The 23775-nt window shown below is 43.3% G+C and overlaps 1 protein-coding gene across 3 annotated transcripts in view; it reads right to left on the bottom strand.

Moving 5' to 3' along the window:
* TBXAS1 (thromboxane A synthase 1) overlaps positions 1 to 23775 on the bottom strand; it is a gene marked incomplete at both ends in the record, with an annotated part of 152963 nt that overhangs the window by 109788 nt on the left and 19400 nt on the right. For all 3 annotated transcript variants that reach the window (XM_079711407.1, XM_079711408.1, XM_079711409.1), the window contains 2 exons: positions 4154 to 4206; positions 6891 to 6984. In XM_079711407.1, the coding sequence (XP_079567533.1) occupies positions 4154 to 4206; positions 6891 to 6984 (147 nt within the window). The remainder of the gene's footprint in view (positions 1 to 4153; positions 4207 to 6890; positions 6985 to 23775) is intronic.

Genomic DNA, 23775 nt, shown 5'->3' with positions numbered 1-23775 from the left:
GAAGCTATAAAGTGTTTCCTCTCAGTGAAAAGGTGGAAGTTCTCCAGTTAATAAGGAAAGAAAAAAATCATATGTGGAGGTTGCCAAGATCTACAGTAAGAACGAATCTTCTGTCCATGAAATTGTGAAGAAGGAAAAAGAAATTTCTGCTAGTTTTGCTGCCACACCACAAACTGTAAAAGATATGGCCACAGTGCCTGATAAGTGCTTAGTTAAGATGGAAAGGCATTAAATTTGTACAGTAAGGTATTCTGAGAGAGAGCAAGAGAGACCACATTCACATAACTTTTCTTACAATACATTGTTATAATTGTTCCATTATCGTTGTTAATCCTTATTGCACCTAAGTTATAAATTAAACTTTATCATTGGTATGTATGTACAGGAAAAGCATGATTTACATAGGGTTCAATACCATCTGCAGTTTCAGGCATCCACTTGGGGTCTCGGGAATACCTCTCGAGGGTAAGGGAGGGGGCTACTGAGCTAACGTGCAGTTCAAGAGCGTTCTAATCATGAGTTGTGAAGAAGAGTTGTATAGGTGTGCATGCCAGCCCTCCTGATTTACAGTCAAGTTCAAAGGAGCCAGAGACAATGTGCATAGTTTTATTTGCACAGGGCCTAGCAAAGCAGGCGGCATAATTAGACACTTGGTGAAGACACTGGATTCTCAGTGGTGGTCGTGGTGATGGTAATAAGCATTGGTGCTGTCAACCCCTCTCAGCAGAAGGTTTCTCCAGCACTACCTTCCTCAAAGCAGGAAAGGGAAAAGGGGAAGAAACAGGTTTCCAGTTTTGGGAACCAAACTCTGACTGAGTTGCTATGGTGACAACAGATAATAAGCATAAATAATCATCAGGTTTGGTTTTCAGGTACAGAGCAAAGAGAAGACCCTCTCTGCCCACATTTTCTCCTGACATATAGTACCGCCCTGTCATCTAAGGACACATGCATCTCTGTATGGCGTCAACTGCATGGGGTTTCACTTGTCAGATGATGAATCAATCTACTATTTCAATTTTAAGGGGACCAATGTGGGATCAATAATGTTTCCTAATGACAGAAAGAGTCTAAAAGTTAAGACAATTCAAACCAAATCATTTCCTAAAAGAAGGATCTTTCATCGATCATGGTCCATCCTTGCCATTCCCAGCCAGTGAAACCATTTTGTTCAAATTTAAGCAGTAACAAAATAATTTTTAGGGCTAGAAAGGACCTTAAATATAGACTAGTTCAACCCTTTCATCTGAAAAGGTGAGCATACTGAGTCTCACCCAGGTTACAGAGCTCAAACAGGACTTTACCCCACCTCTGCAGTGCCTCTCAATCCAGCAGTGGACACATTGAAAAAGAAGTTAGCATTTTTTTTTTTTTTTTTTGCGGTACGCGGACCTCTCACTGTTGTGGCCTCTCCCATTGCGGAGCACAGGCTCCGGACGCGCAGGCTCAGCAGTCATGGGTCATGGGCCCAGCCGCTCCGCGGCATGTGGGATCTTCCCGGACCGGGGCACGAGCCCATGTCCCCTGCATCGGCAGGCGGACTCTCAACCACTGCACCACCGGAAGCCCGAAGTTAGCATTTTAAGTAAGGCTCATTATTTTTTCTAAAGCAGAAAAAGTTGATAGCTTTGTATGAAGAAATTATGCCATCACCTTTCATTTTTTTCCCTTTTTACCAGAGTTGATACTGCAATTTCTCTCTCTACAACCTCACTTGAAATCATTCTCTATGATTTAAGTTTTCTTGAAACGAAAAGGGTACCTTGTGTTAAAGTTGGGGGTGAAAGTTGATTGGACATCCTGTCGTCAAGGAAATCAGTTGTTTCTCTCTCTCTCTCTCTCTCTCTCTCACTCACACACACACACACACACACACCACCACCACCACCACCACCACCACCATCACAACCACCATCACCACCACCACCACCATCACCACCACCACCACCACCACCATCACCACCACCACCACCACCACCACCATCACAACCACCATCACCACCACCATCACCACCGCCACCACCACCACCACCACCGCCGCCACCATCACCACCACCATCACCACCACCACCACCACCACCACCACCACCACCACCACCACCACCACCACCATCACCATCATCACTGCCATCACCACCACCACCATCACCACCACACAATCCACCAGTTAATACAGTGCCATTTAAACTCTTCATCTGACATTTAAAAATTATTTTAAAATACCCAAGGGCTGTACTCTGAAAATCTGTACAGAAGTACTCCAGGGAGGTAATTCCTAGAACTCAAACTCAGGAAAGCCTTCTTCTAATTCTGGGGAAGCCACCGTCCTTCTGAGTCAGTGCTGTGTCTCAGAAATGTATGAGACAGTCTCCAAGGTCAATGTCAAGTCAACTGCAGAATGCGACTGTTGGAAAGATAAGTTCTTGAGTACCTATTATGCTTAAAGCAGGAAGCTATGAACTAAAAAAAAAAAAAAAAAAGTAAGTGAAGACCAAGCTAAAAGGGGTCTTAGAGAGTGAGGTGGAGTGCCCTATTACTAAAAATATGCACCATCTCCCCACTCTTCCATTAGAGGAATACATCTCCCTGCTCCATCAGTGTCAGGCTTGGCCAAGTAACTTGCTTTGGCCTCACTGCACGCAGAATGTGCTTTCTGCCTTGACTTTGGGTTTGGCCATATAACTTGGTTTGGCCAATAGAATGTTAGCAGAAACTTAAAATGTTGTTGCATTTTGGGGCTTGCTCTCTTGACCCTTTGCCTTCACTGTGAGAAGAGCCTGCCCTGGCTTGCCTGCCATTCCAAGGAGGATGAGACAAGTGTGGAACACAGCTGCCCCAGCTGGGCCTGGCCTAGATGAGCCACCTCCCTAGCTGAACCTGCAGAAGCACCAGGAAGCCCAGCTGAGCTTCCCAGCCAGGCGAGCTTAGATCAGCCAGTTCCAGCCAACCCTTAGGCACATGATCAGTAATAACTTATTGTGTTTAAATCACTGCATTTTGGATTGTTTGTTATCCAGGAATAACAAACTAATCAGAGACCATCTAGTAGAATATCTTCATGTACTACCTTTGCAGTGTTACATAGTAAACTAAAGAGTGATAGCAAACTAAGGAGAACTTGGCCAAAACCATGGATCTCCTGGCATTTCCACAAAGAATGCAAGTGAATCCCTTTTGAAAATCAACACTGGGAGAACAAGCATCACATCGTATGGATAGAAGGGCTCACAAACCACTGGACCCCATTAGGATATACAGTAGGGACACCACAGAACTTTGCTGCACCTAAAAAAGTTGTCAGAGACCTGAAAATCTGGAAAAGAGCTACCAAAAATCATCCATCCAGTAGCTGAGGGAAGCTGCATGAGAAAAGACTAAAATGTCTAGGACTCTGGTGTGGAAGGATGTGTGCTGAGAATCAGTATGATTCAAGTCTGTTAAGTCTTGAATAGGGTAAATGGTCTGATCATGGGTTGGTTTGTCAGATTCTCGAATTTTCTTTTTAAAGAAGCATACTCTGAAGCATAAAGAGGGAAAATACAGGAAAAAATAAGGGGAAGGCCTATATTACTTTACATGGCTGAGAATTAAGGTGACCATGTGACCCAGTATATCCAGGTCAGTCTTAGTTTCTGCTGTTAGTTTCTGCTGTTGTCCTGGGGTAATTAGGAATAGCACCCCCTTTAACTTTCAAACGTGTACTGTGTTGGATAATAGATTATATGGCCATAGAGCTGACAGCATATTTTACCCATAGGGTTGAACAAAACAGGTCCAAGTAAGGTTTAGATAAGTTCATGGGGAAAGACTTGCCAAGGGTTGTCAAGGCAAATTAGACTGAGGTGTGGAGGGCCATTGTGTCCTTTGCAGCACACCTTTGGCACAGTGGTGAGAGATGGTCAAGGCACCCAGGGCCTGACTCAGATGGTCAGGGTTTAGAGGCTGGGAAGTGGTGCTCTTCAGGCTAGCACCGTGCACACTGGGGATGCCTGGGGTCTTCTCTAGGAGCCCTGTCTATACTGTTGGGCACTCGCTTTGTGGATCCTCAAAAGTGATAAACACATGCAACATTCCTATGCTTGTCATTCCTTCCATATCAATTCAACACACACAAATCAAAATATATGGTAGAAGAATGGAGTTTCCCTCTTACCCACTCAGAGGTCCGTATTGCTTTCTGAGCTCCATCTGGCTTTCCCAGAAACCCTGCAGAAAACACAGCACTGTAGTAAGAATCAGATGAAACACCATTTCAAATATTCAAACTAATTCAGAAAGAAAGTCTGGAACAGTGAGAACACAGTTACATAAACAATAAAAAATAATTGAAGTTATATTGTTTTCAAGTACTTTGGAGTATTAGAATAAACTAGTTGCATGCACAAACAATATTGCCAAGAGAAAGTCTCAGTCAGCTCTGCTTTAACGGACAGAAGAGATCATCTGTACTTATCCTGTTTTTGTATAATTGCTGCTAAAATGTTTGAAAATTGTTTGCTTTCTCAACTATGTTCACATTCTCCTCTGCAATTTGGTTTATATGATTATTATTTGGGGCGAAGCCTCTTTTCACAGCCACTATATGCGTAAACGTCTGCTGAGTGTACCCAAATTATCACAAATTCTGAATTATGATCCAAATTAAATTTTAACTAAAATCAACATATTCAAAGCATAAGAACCTTAGAGCGACTTTATATATTAGACACACTTTGGGGTGGGAAAGAAGGATTCCTGGAGATATACATGGGGTGGAGGGCCAGAAAATGCTAGACCCATTGTGCTGTAGGGGTGGAGTATGTGTACAGATATACACAGGGGGATGGTGCGGGTGAAGGCTTGGAGATGGCTGGATCCATCGTGTGGTGGGAAAGAAGTAAACATGAAAATATTCTCGGGTTGGGATGGAGCCAGGGGACAGGAAAATGCTCTAGACTTGTGCTGTGGGAATGGAGTGGTCAGGCAGATATACGACGTGTGGGTGAGAGTAGAGAGTTGGGGGGTAGAAGAGGTGGATGCTCTGAATGGAAATCCGTCCCAGGCTCATTAAATCTAGCTACGCCGTCTAAGCTTGCCGTCTATCAAAGAAAGCTCACGTGACTGTAGAAACGGTCAATGAAATAACTATGTTCTAGCAAGAACTTGGCAGGGTTTGCAGCTACAAGGATGACGAGCAGAAAAGGAGCATATGTGGAAATTATCCAGAGGCAGGGCACAGCGTTCTTGTCACATCGACGGGGATACAGCTTTCCTCAAAATGTTGAGACTAAATTAATTACTCGACTGAAGGCAACTGATCATTTCCCCCCAGAAATATGTGACATTTATTTGCTTTAATTTCCTATCTGGTTTGTTGTTCTGTTTTGGTACTTAGAAATGTCGTCACACTTGCTCCAAGGAGCTCATGGGGAGCCTTGAGGAGATGCTGTTTGTGGGCTGAAAGTTGTGGCCTGGCCACCCCTGAGCTAGAGAGGAGAGAAGGAGGTGTTTTAAAAAAAAATGCTGGGAACAGAGAAACAGCAATAAAGAGTGGAAAGGGGTGTTGGACTGAGAAAGGGACGGAAAGGAACAGAAGAGAAACTGAGATGGGAAGGAAAAAGGACAGAAATAGCCTGTTATTTTCTATCTAACGCCGAGGGCCAGCCTTTCCGGGGGCAGGGGTGGGGAAATCCTAAAGAGATCGTAAGGGGACATTATCAGGATTGGCCCCAATTTCATCCTTCCTGCCTTTGTTTGGCTTAGTGGCTCTTCACATGCAGGATCTGTAGGCTCCTGATGTTGGGTCTGGTGGCAGCACCCCCAGGAGTTAGCAGAATAAATCATCTGGCTTCTGAGAAAACCCGAGGCGAGAAAAAAAAAATAACCTTCGAAGATAGAGTCCTGGGCCCCTATCTCCAAATGCCCTCTGGCATTTCCACTTCCATGTTACTTTGCAAATCAAAGGCACCTCCTTAAACCAGCCGACCTCCCGACCTTTGATTTTTGTCAACTCACAGCCATTCTCCCTTGAATCCTCCACAACTAATTGGCCACAAGAATTACTAATTTTGCCCCCGCTGTTCTTCTCTTTCGCTCTCATCTCCACCCGGGCCAAGCCCTCACCACTTCACATCCAGACCTCAACAGCAGTTGGATTCTACAGACCTGACCTAAATCTTCCCCCTTGCAGAGAAATCTTCCTCTTCGGTGTCCCCTCCCCACTTCTATGCACCAGTGATGGGACACGCACAGTTCTTCACTTGCCTTTCTGGACTGTCAGTGATCTAGCCTGTCTCTCTGTCTCTCTCTCTCTCTCCCTCTCTCTCTCACTCACTCTCACACACACACACACACAGCGGTGTTCCCTGGCACTCCCCAATCTCCTCTTTCTAGTCCAGGCTGCTTCCCAAGCTGTGCCCTCTTTCTCACATGGTGCAATCACACACGTCATTGCTCCCCACCTGGTGTGTGTGTCCTTGTCTTTGTGTCTATCACTCCTGCAGACTCCCTCCTCCAGGAAGTCCTCCAGGATGACTCTAGCCCTGACAGAACTCCCTCTCCTCTGAAGGACAACCGCATGCTACCATCTCTACCACCCATGCTAGCGCTACGGCATGGGCAACTTCTACTTCTTCCACATTCCAGGGCCTGGCACACCTTAGACACTCATTAATTGGGTTTTTGGATGAATGAATGGATGCCAGGACTCAGTATGTATCGATGAGTGATCAGTGAGGGATCATTCTCATCACATAAGAATTGATGCAAGCAGAGGAAGGCTCATCCCGTGGCGCCTTTGCACATAGACCTCCCTGGGTGTGGGCGAGCTAGACGAGAGCAGTGCTTTGTGGGTAAAGCTGCACTGGGCTCAGAGCATCTTATGCCGAAAGACAGTGGAAGGCAGCCCTTACCTGGCGGAAAAATGTCAAGTTTCCAATAAAAGGAGAAGCCTTGGGATGTCTGATGCCCAACTTCTCTAGTCTTGAAAATGCTGATGTGGAGTACCTGAGGGGAAAAGCACATTTTCAAAACCAAGACACAGGTTTACATTCACACTTCTGGCCCTGTTAGAAATCAGAATTATTGAGTTCACCAGAAGTAAGGGTAGAGAAAGTTTCCAGTTGACAGCATCTAAGGACTGAAGAGGTGGAGGCCTAGAGGTGAGGGAGTGGCATGAATAGAGCTCAGTAAACTCCTCCTGATAACAGGCTTGAGATCAAGTCATCCTCAGATCTCTTAGCTGGAAGTCCGCTTAGAGATGATGTAGCACAAATGCCCCTTCCCCACCTACAATTTCTGTCAGTAAATTTTTTTAAATTAATTAACTAATTAATTTAATTTAGGCTGCGCTGAGTCTTAGTTGAGGTGTGCTGGATCTTCCTTGCGTCATGCGAACTCTTAGTTGAGGCATGTGTGCGGGATCTAGTTCCCCCACCAGGGATCGAACCCGGGCCCCCTGCATTGGGAGCGCGGAGTCTTACCCACTGGACCGCCGGGGAAGTCCCAGTAAATTTTTTTTAAAACTGCACCTTGGGAATTCCCTGGCAGTCCAGTGATTAGGACTCTGCAATTTTACTGCCTAGGGTCCGGGTTCAATCCCTGGTTGGGGAACTAAGATACCACAAGCCGTGCAGCATGGGCAACCCCCCCCCCCGAAAAAACCAACCAAACTGCACCTCTCCCCACTTCAGCTCCTTGGCCTTTAAATCTACCATGAACAATTGTCTTACAAGGCAAAGCAAAAAAAGTAACAATGGCAAAAATCAGTTCCCTGTGCAAATATGTGGTTTTCCTTGGTCAAAACTGACCCCTGGACATATCCCTCATCACATTCCACAGCCTAATAGAGAAAAATAAAAAATAGGGATGGAAGGGACACACCATGGAGACAAGACCTCATCAGCAACCACTTACAAACTCTTTATGTCTGTTTTCATGGCCTGAAACCATATGGGGAGCATATTTTCCTTACCCCAAATCAGGAAACGTGGCCCGACAGATTTCTGTGCCACTTTCCAGGAGAAAGCAGCAGTCTGAGAAGTGCAGTGTGGCTGTCAAAACATTGGAATTACTAGGATATTTCAACAGTTTATGGGAACAGAGGGATAACATAGTGAAAGTCAGAATTGGCTTAGAAAAACCTGGACATATGGCTGTAATCCCTAATCAGTCAGCCAATTAGGTCAAAAGTTCAGTTAGTTCAGAAAAATTAATGAGTCAGACTGGGTGTTTAGCATCATGCAAAGATCAGCCAAATCTCAATTTAAGAGCAAGGAAAAATATAGAGAATATTCATATAGCCAGACTTCATAGGAGTACTGGAACTTAAAAAACCCCACTGCTCTAAGACTCACTTATCATTAGAAAGATGGAATGTTTGCTGTAGACTTGGACCTTCCCCTTGGCTGCCTGCTGTCCAATAAGGAGCACTTAAAATAAGAACATTTCAATGAATACTCAAATAGTCAGGGAAATGACAACAGGTTAACTGTTTTGTGTTATTCTGAGCAAAGCATCTATCTTTAAAGTGGTCACAGGGAGAGCCAAGCCAGGGCAGAAAGGGGAAGTGGGTTCTCCTCCCAGTTTTCCCGAGCAAGGTTTCCACCATATCAGCTGCGTTATTGGGTTTGAATGAATCCCCAGGACATCACATTTAAGTCCACGTTCAAGTGTAATTACAAACCACACTCAAGAGCCATGTGTGAATTACATGGATTAGTCATGCCAACATTCCTCTTCATTAGTGTGTATGCCAAAGGTTGACAGCAGAGTGTGTAAAAGTTATTCAAGTAGACTATGATGTTTTAAATAACCCCCTTCACGTGTAAGAGGAAAGACCAGAGGAGACTTAGCAGTCCACTTAACACTCCCTTCAACATCCTCAAATCTGGTTTCTAGTTCATTTTTTCACCAGTTTTTGTGAATTATTTTCTAAATGTAATCTCTAATGGGTAGAAAGAAATATGTCGATCTTGGGCCACGTAATTACATCTTAATTTTGTAATTAGATGTCTTGATTGTCTAATTAAAGGACAAGAAGCCTGTGCCTAATTACACATGCTAATTATCATGCAAGCCCATGCCCTAATTATGTAACTCCACTTACAAAAATACCACTGTGTGTCTCTGCACAAAATTCAGACATTTCCAAGCATATGGCATCAGCAGAGAATGTTCTGGACACAACCAGAAACTTCAGTTTGCAGCCTGGAGTCAAGTATAGAACTTAAACGTCTTCAGCTAGGAATTGGCCAAATGTTGCCATCAGTAACTAGAGGCCTTGAACTAAAATCTGCAGGGAGAGATCACTGTCTCCAGACTTCTGAGCAAAATTGCAAAGTGGGTTCCATTTGCTCCCACTTACTTCTCTGCATCCATGTTTCATATTCTCTGGTCCCAGGCTCCGCTCCATCTCAACAGGCTCCTAAACCAGAATCCATGGACTTCAGGAGTTAGGGGTTGAATTGTGTCAACCCCCCCACCCCGCCGCACCCCCGTAAAATAAGTTGAAGTCCTAACCCCCAGTATCTCAGAAAATTACCTTATTTGGAGATAGGGTGGCTGCAAATGTAATTAAAGATGAGGTCATACTGAAGTAGAATGGACCCCTAATCCATTACGGCTGGTGTCCTCATAAGAGGATGCCATGTGAAACATGGAGACACAGGGAGAATGCCATGTGATGACAAAGGCAGAGATTGGAACTACATGGCTGCAAGCCAGGAAACGCCAAAGGTTGTCAGCAAACCACTGGAAGCTAGGAAGAGACAAGGAAGGATTGTTCCCTACAGATTTCAGAGGGAACGTGGTCCTGCAAAAACCTTGATTTCAGACTTCTGGCTTCCAGAACTGTGAGACAACAAACTCTGGTATTTTCAGCCCAGTTTGTGTTCCTTTGTTATGGCAGCTCTAGGAAACTGGTACACCAGGAATACCCATCAATGAGTTTTAGAGAGTCAATGAAAAAATAATATTTTTAAATGTCTCCTGTTACCTTAAAAATTGTCATTGTGGGGGGCTTCCCTGGTGGCACAGTGGTTAAGAATCCGCCTGCCAATGCAGGGGACACAGGTTTGAGCCCCAGGCCGGGAGGATCCCACATGCCGCGGAGCAGCTGAGCCCATGCGCTGCAACTGCTGAGCCTGCGCTCTAGAGGCCACATGCCTGGAGCCTGTGCTCCACAGCAGGAGAGGCCACCGCAATGAGAAGCCCACGCACCACAACAAAGAATAGCCCCCGCTCGCCGCAACTGGAGAAAGCCCACACGCAGCAACAAAGACCCAACACAGCCAAAAATAAATAAATAAATATATTATTTTTTTAATTGTCATTGTGAAGGAAATTTATTTTTTATGTCAAATTGGGCCATTAAGTCCTGAGCCATCAAAAAAGTGCTGGTGGCCAGGGATGCTAGTAAATCAGGTAATATGCAGACATCATGCAGCCACCATGTTGCGATTTTTAGAATAGCTTCTCTTTGATGGGAACTAATGCAAGTGTGTTCCACAATTATGAACATGAACATCTATCATTGCTTACATTAAGGATACTTAAGTTGGAAAACGACAACGGAAAGGATATGTAGTAGCTTCAGATAGCATCCTTTGGTTTTACTTCTACAACCAAAGTAGTCAGTTATCCCTATAGGATACAAATCCTGCAGTACCAGTGGTGCTCCTTCTACTGTCCATTCTCAACATAAATGGAACCACATGGGTTCATTTTCAACATAAGAAATTCCCCAATACTTTGTCTTCCCCAAGACAAAGCCCTTTCTTGATGCATTCAGCAAGAGCGGTCAGCCCATCACTTAGCCCAAGAAGCCACTCATGATAAATTGGGGGACATTTTGATAAATTGTGTATTAAAGAGATGAGCTGATTGAGGTTGGAGCCAAAGTAGAAAAGAGTCAAACGATGGCTTGTCCTCCAAGAGTCCCTCATTGTGTATCTTAAGCAGCGGCCATAGAGGAGTTGGTTTCTCTCTTGTGTGCTTCTGGGAACAGCCAGCTCCTCGGCCCATTCATTATGTCTTCACAATCCCTATCAAAGAATGTCTACTTAGTGAGCTGCTTTTGGAAATTTCAGCGGCTATTTATATTTTTGAAATGGTGAAAGATTCTTTTGGCAAATATCAATTTTCCTGGGACAAAAATCACGGTGTTCCAGGAAGAGGTAAAGCCCGGGAGGTGCGAGGTAACCCACCTGTCCCAACTTTGAAGAAGAGAAGCCCTTTGTCATGGTTACTCTACGCTTGGTGACATGCACGACCATTAAAGGCTTTGCCAGCAATTCCATAAAAGGTTGTGACCACATCAGAAACTTTATTAGACAAGGGCTGAAATTTTTGCCTCTTCAAAAGATTTTAAGACATGGGAGCTGAAGATGAGGTTTGCTAGCTTTCCAGAAGATGAATCTTAAAATGCTTGACAGAAATTTGAGCAAAAAAATATAGAAATATTAGGGAGAAAGCCTACCCTCATTTTATTATAATTATAGTTTTTTCTGATATATTTTTTATATATCTGAGATCCTATTCTCTATAATTTTTTTCTGTTTCTCTATATTTCCACTTTTTCCATTTACCATAAGGAAAAAAATCTCCATGTTATGAATCCTTTATGAATACTATTTTTATGGCTATATATTCCTCTTGTGGACATATCATAATTTACTAAACTATTTTTATTGTTACATATTTAGGGTGCTTTCAATTTTTTAGTTGATTTAAATTATGCCACAATAATAAACATCTCTATGCGTCAAGCTCTTCTGGCACTTTACACATGAAGCTTATCCAGATCTGAAATCCCTGAGTCACTGGTTTTAAACACTGGCATGCAATGCCAAATTGCTTTCCAGAGAGTTTGTCCCAGTTAGCCTCAGTGTCAGTGTATCCATTTCACCAAACACTCTCATAAAGTTTTTCCAAATTTTGTAGACACATCAGTATATCTCAATGTCTGCATTTTTTTTTCATTCCGAGAGAGAGAACATTTTTTGCCATCCCTTGTCCTCCAGCTTAAAAAATATTTCCCAACCTTGAAATTACTCTTTCTTTTTCCCCTTTATTCCCACCACAGTTTATCTAGGTGGCAGGCAGGATTGTGCTACACCAATTGGTTAAAGAATTAGTTGGGAAATGAGCAGTCATCAATAGGTGACTGTGAGTTGACTCCAAGCACACACTTGGGCAGGGAGAGGAGGATTAGCAGATGAATTCTGAACAGACTTTCTTTAGAAAATAACTAGCTACAGTCTTGTTAGTTGACTTTAAGTTCTGTTTCCTTCTTCCTTGCCCCATTCTTCCCCTACAACGACAATTAAAGAAACTATATAGAAATTGCTTCAGTCATGCCTCAAGACAGGAGTTCTTGGAAATAGAGTTTCCATATGAGGTCTTCTCAGTTCCCCTTTTAGCACCTCATCTTTCTTTTCACATCCTCATCTTCATGTTCAGTGCCCTCTCTTGACCTTGCTCTCAGGGCTGGAAACTATGTAGTGTACATTCATTCATGTGTCAGTTAGTAGCAGTTAGGTTAGCTCCTAAGATATATCCTGCAAACCAGAATGTTCATTAACTAATTTATAAGAGTAGGTGTCCTTTTCCAGGAACAAGAAACGTATGTGTCTACTCAGAGCACCTCCTTTTCAGGTACTTGAGAAGCCAAATCAATCAGCAGAGGATGATGCGTTAAGCCAGGTTCTACAGTAAGAGGTGGCCCATCAGAACAGATAAGTCATTGAGACCCTGGGAAAAATAATCTTGCCCCACAGCTGAGTGCACCTCTATAAAGGGTTGGCAAAGAGACAGTGTGCTTCCTGCGCCACCCCTCTCTGCCCAGTGATTTATAATGCTGCCTCCATCATACACCTCCGTAAGACAGGTGCTTGAGTCTCTTCTGATCCATTTGTCTGACTTATGCCAATGCCTCACTATTATAACTCTATTACACCTTTTTATGTAGAGAGTATATAGTATAGAGAAAGTATATCTTACTTTCTCATATTAATTTTAGAATCAGTCTAGTTTGATGAAAAATCCTGTTGGAATTTTTATTGGAATTGCATTAAATTTATCAATTAGTACCAATGTTATTACAACACTGAGTCTTCTCATCTGTGTATATGTTATATCTCTCCATTGATTCATTCTCTGTCTTAGTAACGTTTTGTAATTTTACTCACAGAGAGTATCTTTTTGCTGTTTACATATATTGGTTATTTTTATTGCTCATGTGTAGGAACACCATTTGTTTTTTTATGCCCATCTTGTAATCATGATCCTGCTAAACTTTCTTATTAGTTCTTCTGGTTTACATGTGGATTCTCTTTGATATCTTATGCTGACAATTCTATTTTATGCAAATAATATCAGTTTATTCTCTTTTTTTTTCTAATCCTTTTGTCTCACTTTTCATTTTCTTATCACATTGGCTGCGACCTTTAGTACAGTGTTTAAAAGATACAGTAAGAGAGAACATCTTTTTCTTATTTCTGACTCTGTGAGGATGTATCTAATGTTTGTTTGTTTGTTTGTTTTGCGGTACGCGGGCCTCTCACTGCTGTGGCCTCTCCCGTTGCGGAGCACAGGCTCCGGACACGCAGGCTCAGCGGCCATGGCTCACGGGCCCAGCTGCTCCATGGCATGTGGGATCTTCCCGGACCGGGGCACAAACCCATGTCCCCTGCATCGGCAGGTGGACTCTCAACCACTGCGCCACCAGGGAAGCCCCTAATGTTTTAAAATTAAGATTTTACTGTAGATTTTTAACAGATATCCCTTATTGGGTTAAGGACATTTCTTCCATTCCTAGTTTTCTTGGAAAAGTTTTCCTTGATTAGTCTTGCTATAGGTTTGTCTATTTAATCTTTTCAAAGCACCAACTTTTTACTTTTGTTGATCATTTCTAGTTTTCTCTCTTTTGCTGTTGTCTAGTTCATTATTTTATGCTCATTTTTTATTATGATCTTCCTACTATTTTCTTTGGGTTTACTCTTTGTTTTGTGTGTGTGTGTGTGTATGTGTTTTCTTTTAGCTTCTTTTTTAAAAAATAAATTTATTTATTTATTTATTTTTGCTGGGCGCAGGCTTTCTCTAGTTGTGGCGAGTGGGAGCTGCTCTTCATGGCGGTGTGTGGGCTTCTCGTTACAGTGGTTTCTCTTGTTGTGGAGCACGGGCTCTAGGTGCGCGGGCTTCAGTAGTTGTGGCACGAGGGCTCAGTAGTTATAGCTCGCAGGCTCTAGAGCGCAGGCTCAGTAGTTGTGGCACACGGGCTTAGTTGCTCCGCAGCATGTAGGATCTTCCTGGACCAGGGCTTGAACCCACGTCCCCTGCACTGGCAGGCAGATTCTTAACCACTGTGCCACCAGGGAAGTCCCTCCTTTAGCTTCTTAACATTTTGGCTCACTTATTTTCAATATTATTTTGTTTTTAATAAATGCTTTTAAGGATATAAATCCCCTCTTATTACTTCTTTAGCTGCATCCCACACATTTTGAAATGTAGTACTTTAGTTGTCTGATAGTTTCATTCTAATAGGAGACTCCTGAATATAAAATGTGCTGTAAGATGCACACAAGCAAAACTCAGTGGGACGGATATTTTGGAGTTGAAAGACTTTCCCATTGCTTTTCAATTCTGTCCATCTCTATCCATGAAATTAAGTAACAGTCACTTATAATTTGTTCCTAAAGACCCAGAAAAGGAGACTTCTTATAATCTTCACTCCTCTGGGGAAGAAAAGGAGGACTACTGTGAAGTTCTTTCCCCAGTAAGTACCCCCAAAACAGTCATTGTAGTTACTAGTCTGACAACAACTTTGTCACAGCACAAGAAAAATACATTTATATAGACAAAGAGAGGTATATGATTATTATAATTTATAATAATTTTTAATCTTTCTTATGTACCAGGGACAGTGCCAAGAACTTTTTATACATTGTCTTGCCAACAATTATATAGAGGTAGAAATAAATATTCTTCTCATATTACTGATTAGGAAATATAACTTAAGGAGATTAATTAGTGTGCCCAAGGTGGCAGTGCTGCTAAGTGACTGAGTCAGAGTTGTCACATTTCAAACAGGTGCTGTGTGAACTCCACTAACTTGTTTCTTTCTGTCCTCTAAGCTAAGATGTTGTTGATAAACCACTGCATGAGAACATGGCAGAGAATATACTGAGAACAAAGGCAGGTTTCTTAGAAACCAAAGGTATAATAATAACAGATACTAATTAACTGATGACCATGATGAGAGAGAAAGAGAGCCTTTGTCTTTCTAAAGCCAATGGCTTCACTTCTGCTTTTACTCAGAATTCTCAACTGTTTCTTCTTTCTGTTGCATCAATTTCTCCCTCTCTACTGGATCACTGCTCTCAGCATACAAACATATTCTAGTGTCTTCCATCCACGGAAAAAAGCAAACTACTTTGATTCCAGCCATTGCCTTAGTTTTTCTTTTTTCTTCCCAGTAAAATCCCTTAAAAGCATTATCTAGACATGTTCTCTTCCCTTCTATAGCCATCGTCTCTTCTTCTTCCCAGGTAAGCTTCTGCACCTACCACTTCACCAGAACTGCCCTTGTCAAAGTCAGCCATGGTTTTGATCTTGTCAATCCAGTAATTTCTTGCCAGTGTTTTTTCTTTTTTACTAGCTTCTCAGCAGCATTTCGACACAGATGAACATTTCCTTCTTCCTGAAACATTCTCTTTTCTTGGCTTCATGACATCACTCCTCAGGGGCTGATCCTCAGAGGAGTCTTTTCTGGCTCCTTTCCTTCTATTAGTCCCATCACTTTCAACACCATCTATATGTCAGTAACGTCCACATTTCTATCTCTAGCTCCATTCTCTCCACTGATCTCATCTTTATCCAGACACCACCTTGGCTGCACCTTTTTGATGTGTATTAGGCATTTTAAACTTAACATACCTAAATCTGAACCCAATTTTCCCCCTAAAGCTCTTTCTCCTCTTTCATCTCTGTATCACTGTCACAACCACAACCCACCAATTGCTCAAGCCAGAAATCTTTGAGACATGGTAGAGTGTGTAATTATTTGGAATATGACAATCCCTCCCAGTTGGAGGATTATACATCTCTACCCTGTTTACATAAGGCTGATCACGTGACTTTCTTTGGCCAACTGAGTATGAAAAGACACCATGTGTGCTATGTCCAAGCAGAAGCTTTGAGAGCAACACATGATGAGCCATTTGTCCTTTTCCCTCTGCCATGAGGCCAGTAGTCTCCCAGCTGAGAGATGTTCCCTAAGCCTGGGCTCTGCAATGAAGATGATGAGGAGTAAAGAAGGAAGTGGTCCATGATAGACATTTAGCATGACCAAGAAATAAATATGTGGGCTTTCCTGGTGGCGCAGTGGTTGAGAGTCCGCCTGCCGATGCAGGGGACGCGGGTTCGTGCCCCGGTCTGGGAAGATCCCACATGCCGTGGAGCGGCTGGGCCTGTGAGCCATGGCCACTGAGCCTGCGCGTCCGGAGCCTGTGCTCCGCAACGGGAGAGGCCACAACAGTGAGAGGCCCGCGTACCGCAAAAAAAAAAAAAGAAAAAAGAAAGAAATATTTGTTGATGTAAATCACTGAGATTTGTTGAGTGCATGAAGGGAATCTGTTATTACCCAGGCAGAACTTACTTGAAGCTGACTGATATTAGACATGCTTAATTCTTCTCTTTTATTTTTCATACTTTACATACGATCTATCAGCAAATACATTTAGTTCCATCTTCCAATTAGCTCCGTCTCCATATCTGCCCACTTCTCTCCATCTCTTCTACTTCTATCCTGGTACAAGCCCATAAGGAGGGTTATTTGCTAGTGTCTTGCATATGCATTTATCCACCGATCCATCAAATTTGCTTCTGGGAATTTGTTCTACACATATACGTGAACATAAATATGTACAGGGGTATTTATTTTAGCGTGTTTATAACAGCAAAAGATTGGAAACAACCTACATGCCCATCTGTTTGGGACTGTTTAAATAAATTATGATGCATCCATTCATAGTATACTATGCAACGAAGATGGAAAGCCATCAAGATACAATATTACATGAAAATAGTAAGATGCAGAAAATTGAGTTTAGCATGTTTCCATTTATGTAAAAAAATGGGGAGAGAAAAATAACTATTTGTATAAGCTTGTATGTTTATTAAAAATATCTCTATAAGTCTAAATAAGAAGTTAATTGCAGAGGTTACCAGTTGTACAGATGGAACTGTGGGGATGCGGATGGGGCAGGGAGGAGATGTTTAGTTTGATGTTTTAGTACGGAAATGCAAAAGTAGGCAAAATAGTAAAATGAATTCCCAGGTACCTACCACTCTCTTTAACAATTATCAACTTGTGACCAACCTCGTCTCAGCTTTACTCCCCCCGCAACTCATGCCCAGATTTTTCTGAAGCAAATCCATGACATCAAATCATTCCAACTGTAAATATTTCCGTGCCCTTTACTAAAATATAAGGACTCTTTCAAAAAATAACCACAGTATCATTATCACAATTCAAAATAAAAATAGTTCCTTAGTATCCTCAAATATCTAGTCAATGTTTAAATTTCCCCAATTGTCTCACAACTTTTCTTTACAGTATGTTTGTTGAGTGAGGATCTAAATAAGGGCCATATGTTCGTAATTGGGTCAGATGCCTCTGAAGTATGTTTAAGTCTCTAAATTCTCCTTCCAATCCCACCCCACCCCCATTTTTCCCTATGCATTTTTACACAACAAAACCAGGTGGTGTCTCGTAGGGTTTCCCACAGTCTGAATTCTGCTGGTTGCTTCCCATGGTGTAGATTAACCCGTTCTTCAGTCCTAGTAGCTGAATCTAAACCATTGGTTCCCGAATTTGTCTGAAGCTGGAGGAGCTTCAAAGACTTCTGATGCCTGTGTCCCATCCGCCCCACGCCCCCCTCACGCCCCACCCCCAGGTGGTGACTTCACTGCCTAAGGTGTGACTTGGGCTTTGGCATCTTAAAAAGATCCTCAGGTGTTTCCAATGTTCAGCCAAGTTTGAAAACCACTGATCCAGAGGCTTTTTCTGCAAGACTTCTCCACAGGAGGTTCACAATCTACTTGTCTCTTTTATTATGAACTTAGCAGCTGTGAGGATTACCACCTAAATCTATTCATTCACCAGGGGCTGCAAAGTGGTGATATTTCTTCATTTATTAGCTAGAATAATTCTGAATTTACCCTCCTCTGCTAAGGACAGTTCACATAAGAAAAGTAGGATCAGGCTTCCCTGGTGGCTCAGTGGTTGAGAGTCTGCTTGCCGATGCAGGGGACACGGGTTCATGCCCCGGTCTGGGAAGATCCCACATGCCACGGAGCGGCTGGGCCCGTGAGCCATGGCTGCTGGGCCTGCGCGTCCGGAGCCTGTGCTCCGCAACGGGAGAGGCCACAACAGTGAGAGGCCCGCGTACAGCAAAAAAATAAAAAAGAAAAAAAAGAAAAGTAGGATCAATGCTTGATTCTTTCCTTTTATTGTTAGTTTTCAAAATAATGAGTTGATTCCATAACATCTTACATTGGGTACACATGCTATTTTTGTATCATTATGAACTCATCAATTTAAACATACTTGATGTGTTTTGATCCATTGCAATGGTTATTTTTTTCGTCAGATTGTGCCATCTTTGGATAGTGGGAGCATGTGTAAGTTTGTTCCCGAGTACTTTTTGGGAGAACAGCTTCCCCACTCTCTGAATGACAAGTTGTTCCAGGTACATCTTGTACATTTCTTGCCCCAGACCTGAATCAGCCATTATCCCGAGAAACTCTGTTTCCTTTTAGTGGAAAATGATATCTAGGGACCATAACAGGAAGAAGACTTTCCACTCTATTTCTTGGTAATACTTCATGATATCATGTTTGAGATTTCAGCCATGTGGATGCCTATTCAAAAACTTTAATAGATTTTGAAACTTGTGAATTGAATCCTTTGTAATTAGAATGATTTTAAATGTATTAGTGGCACATTACATAAAAGATCAATATGGTGAATCCTATCAGAAAGTTAAGGAATTGTTTCAGTAAATTAATCTTTCCCAGCTGCATTCGTTACCTATTGTTGCTCTAACAAATAACCCCACACTTGGTGGTTTAAAATAACACAATGTGGGCTTCCCTGGTGGCGCAGTGGTTGAGAGTCCGCCTGCCGATGCAGGGGACACGAGTTCGTGCCCCAGTCTGGGAAGATCCCACATGCTGCGGAGCGGCTGGGCCCGTGAGCCATGGCCATTGAGCCTGCGCGTCTGGAGCCTGTGCTCCGCAATGGGAGAGGCCACAACAGTGAGAGGCCCACATACCGCAAAAATAAAATAAAATAAAATAACACAATGTATTATCTTGCAGTTCTGGGGGCCAAAAGTCCGAAATCAGTCTCACTAGTCTGAAGTTGAGGTGTCAGCAGGGCTGGTTCTTTCTGGAGGCTCCGTTGTTTGCATCCTTAGCTTATGGCCACATCACTCCAACCTCTTCTGCTTCCAGGGGTCACATCAACTCCTCTGACTCTGACTCCTACTGTCTCCCTCTTATAAAGACCCTTGTGATTACACTTAGGGTCCACCCAGGTAATTCAGGCTACTCTCCCGATCTCAAGACCCTTAACCACATCTTCAGAGTCCCTTTTGCCATATAAAGTGGCATTCACAGGTCCTGAAGATTAGGATGTTTGGAGGCCATTATTCAGCTACCGCACCAGCTTGTACTGTATATAGATGTTGACTGTATTTTGGAGTGTGTTTGGAAAGAAGTGTCTGGGGTGGAGACCATGAGGTTATCAGGGCTTCCTGTTTAGAGAGAACTGATGACCCAGCTGCAGAGGGCTGGGGCGCAGGCCCGCCCAGAGCTTGCAAGGCACTCAGCCTCTGCCTCAGGCGCCACCGAACCAGGCTTCGGGGGCCCTACCACCTAACCAGCAGACAGATAAGTATTTTACAGAAAAGCCTACACTTTTTTTTTTTTTTTGCGGTACGCAGGCCTCTCACTGTTGTGGCCTCTCCCGTTGCGGAGCACAGGCTCCGGACACGCAGGCTCATTGGCCATGGCTCACGGGCCTAGCCGCTCCACAGCATGTGGGATCTTCCCAGACCGGGGCACAAACCCGTGTCCCCTGCATCGGCAGGCGGACTCTCAACCACTGCACCACCAGGGAAGCCCAAGCCTACACTTTAAAAACAATAAAGTCACCCCATTGTTGGTTACTATAGTGCATAGAGTTAACTAACTTTTCCATTTTTATCCCAACTTTTCAGTCAGTTGAGTCAATAAATCTCAATTGGTGTTAAGAGGTTAATCTTCTAAATTCAGTCATTTGTACAACATCTTTACAATTTTTGCCATATCTGCAAATCACCTAGGCTAGCACTTGCTTCCCACTTCCCTTTAAATAAACTTAAATAAAAGGAAACTTTATGTCATGACCATAAATGAAAACCATTACCACCTCCATAAAGAAAAACTAACAGTAAAAATAAACACTTTACAATGGGAAATTTTAAAGCCCGGGAAATCCCTAGAATGATCTCACTGGCCACACAAGGATGGTCCAGAAGGGCACTTCCAGGAAGACGGGGTTCTCAAGGCTGGTCCAAATAGGCCACATTTTAAGATGTGCTCTGTCTAGGTTGCCCTGGCTCAGCTCGTAGTCTAACACCGCGGCCAGAGAATGATGAAGGAAGCTCAGTCCTTTTTCAGAGCACACGTGGAGAATCAGTTCTAATGAAACTTGTTGTCCTGTATTTCATCTCTCAGAACCTAAGAGAACTGGTCTGCATTTGACGTTGGATTTATTCCAAACTACAATAGCAGTTTACCCTCACAAAGGGGAATAGTCCTGGGAATGACATCCTTCATCACTGTTAGGGCTAATGGTAACCGACATGTTACAAGTGACACGTTACAAGAATCATCAGGTGGACACACGTGTCTCCTACAAGCCAGGCATGTGCTGGGTGCCAGGGAAGCTGCAGGAACATGGCACTTACAGCCTAGTAGACCCGACACACGTTCAATGGCTAATGCCAAGCAGTCAATTAAGCATTTACATGATGATCTTTGCAGCAAAGAAGCATCATGTGTCAGAGGATGTGCCAGCTGAAGTGTGTTTTTTTTTTGTTTTTTTTTTTTCGGTATGCGGGCCTCTCACTGTTGTGGTCTCTCCCGTTGCGGAGCACAGGCTCCGGACGTGCAGGCTCAGCGGCCATGGCTCACGGGCCCAGCCGTTCCACGGCATGTGGGATCTTCCCGGACCGGGGCACGAACCCGTGTCCCCTGCATCAGCAGGCGGACTCTCAACCACTGCACCACCAGGGAAGCCCCTGAAGTGTGTTTTGATCACTTAAGGGCACTTCCTCTGTCCAACTATTGGATGGTACATATTTGTTGAACTGGAAAAAAATGGCAAATGGTACTTATGCTTATTATTTTCCCCCAAGGCTAGTTTTCAAAAAACAGGGACCTCCAAAGCAGGCCAATTTCCAAAAGTCCATTAAACTGAGGATAGAGGTGTGAAAGCTGGCACAGTAAAGAAGAACTGTGTCACCCATAGCCAGTGAAGGTGCTGGAAGAGGCTGCTGCTTTGAGGGGGTGGTGTCCAAGGAGACCCCTGAGAAGAGCGAGCTCTGGGGGTTCCTGTGGAGGAAGCGCTGGGCACCTGCCTTAACACTGAGTGAGGTCTGCTTTCTAAGGTGTGCCTTCCGGTGCCCAGTCCGACCCAAGAAAACTAGCTGACACCTTCTAGGACCGAAGGCAGCAAGTGGCGCAGGAGACGCAAGAGGGAGGGTATATGGGGATATATGTATACATATAGCTGATTCACTTTGTTTACAGCAGAAACTAACACACCATTGTAAAGCAACTATACTTCAATAAAGATGTAAAAAAAAAGAAGGGAGAGGACCTCAGCCCCGCCTCTGCCTTAGTTCCCCATTTCTCTGCCACTTCTCACAGAAGGGTTCTGGAAGACGCCTTGCCCTTTCGTGCCAGTGAGAATTAAAGGAGAAGAATGATGAAGATAGCACAGGGCTTCCCTGGTGGCACAGTGGTTGAGAGTCCGCCTGCTGATGCCGGGAACACGGGTTCGTGCCCCAGTCCGGGAAGATCCCACATGCCGCGGAGCGGCTGCGCCTGTGAGCCGTGGCCGCTGAGCCTGCACGTCCGGAGCCTGTGCTCTGCAACGGGAGAGGCCACGACAGTGAGAGGCCTGCTTTACCGCAAAAAAAAAAAAAAGATAGCACAGAAAGTAGTTTCACAATACAAATACACACGAGACTTGTCTTTCTATTTTAAAAATAGAGCAGTTGAATTATGTGACAAGACCAGTTAGGTGTCTGATATTTATGAAACACTTCTGGATTTTTTTAAGTATTGGTTATTTGACTGAATTTAACTAGACTGAGTCCCCCCACGAGAAAAACCAATGACATATATAAATGCAGCAAAAAATCTTCCCCAAAACCTCTCTTCTAGGTGGGGAGAGGAAAAAAAACAGTCATAGCTTAGTGCATTAAAAAATATATTTATATTGGGATTCACATATATACACTATTGATACTACGTATAAAATAGATAACTAATGAGAACCTACTGTATAGCACAAGGAACTCTACTCAGTGCTCTGTGGTGACCTGAATGGGAAGGAAATCCAAAAAGGAGGGGATATATGTATACGTATAGCTGATTCACTTTGCTGTACAGTAGAAATTAACACAACGTTGTGAAGCAACTATACTCCAATAAAAATTAAATGAGAAAAAAATACTTATAGTAAATATTTTTAAAATAAAATATATTTTAATTTATTATAATATATTTAAATTTACAAATTTAATTTTCTATGTTTATATATTTTTAAATGAAAACCTGCCTCTTTTATTTAGGCCTTGAATTCCTCATGTGTCAGGGGACTGTCAGCTCAGACGCAGCATCCTACAGAAGCCCCTGCCTCAACCCACTTGTCCCAGAAGCTGGAGGATTTGGCTCTTGTGAGGGAAAAAGCAAGCCAAAGGATTTCTTACCAACTCCCTTCAAGCAAGAATTTTGCTTCTGTGAACGCTTCTGTGTTCCCACAACGCTGAGTCCTGCCCAGGAGAATGAGGTTCTCAACCGAGAACCACGGGCAGCTTCTGGGTTCTAGAGACTCAAGTCACCCAAGATGCATTTTTGCAGAGATGGAAAAATAACTAGGTCGTCCCAGATCAGCAGGAACGTCGCCGCGAGACATTTTAAAAGCCTCTCACTCCTCCCTGACAGGTAAGGGTCCAGGCCAAAGCCTGAGTTCCTTTCTATCTCTTCATCTGCCAATTAGTAGACTGGGCCTCACTGGTAATCGCGCTCTCAGGGTAATGGCTTGTTTAAGTAATTGATGATGTTTGTTCTCACCGGGGAATCTTAGCACATCAAAAGGTGTTGAGAAAGCCAAAATCACCTAGAGTCTGAGTTAATCACTGTGTCAAGCACAACAAAGGCTGTCTCCGTTTGCTAATAATCCCAAATGAGGTAGCAACCCTCAGTTAAATAAGGAAACGATGGTGTCTTTAATTAATGTTTTAAAGAGCTCTGACTTGCTTTTTCACTCCCTTTATTTTTATGAGAATGTCGGGAAACGTGTGCAGAGCTGGTATTTTCCAAACTTCTCAAGTGCAGGAAGGGCGGGAGAGCTTCCCTGAAGTTCATGGGACAGGATCTGAGGGCTTTAGTGGAGCACAAGGTCAGTGTGTGTGGCTGTACCTAGCTCCGAGGAAGTTCATCCCGGTGTGTGCCTCCACG

The sequence above is a fragment of the Hyperoodon ampullatus genome (genome assembly GCF_949752795.1).
Source record: "Hyperoodon ampullatus genome assembly, chromosome: 9".
Classification (NCBI taxonomy): domain Eukaryota; kingdom Metazoa; phylum Chordata; class Mammalia; order Artiodactyla; family Ziphiidae; genus Hyperoodon; species Hyperoodon ampullatus.
This window is presented reverse-complemented; position numbering and strand designations above follow the sequence as displayed.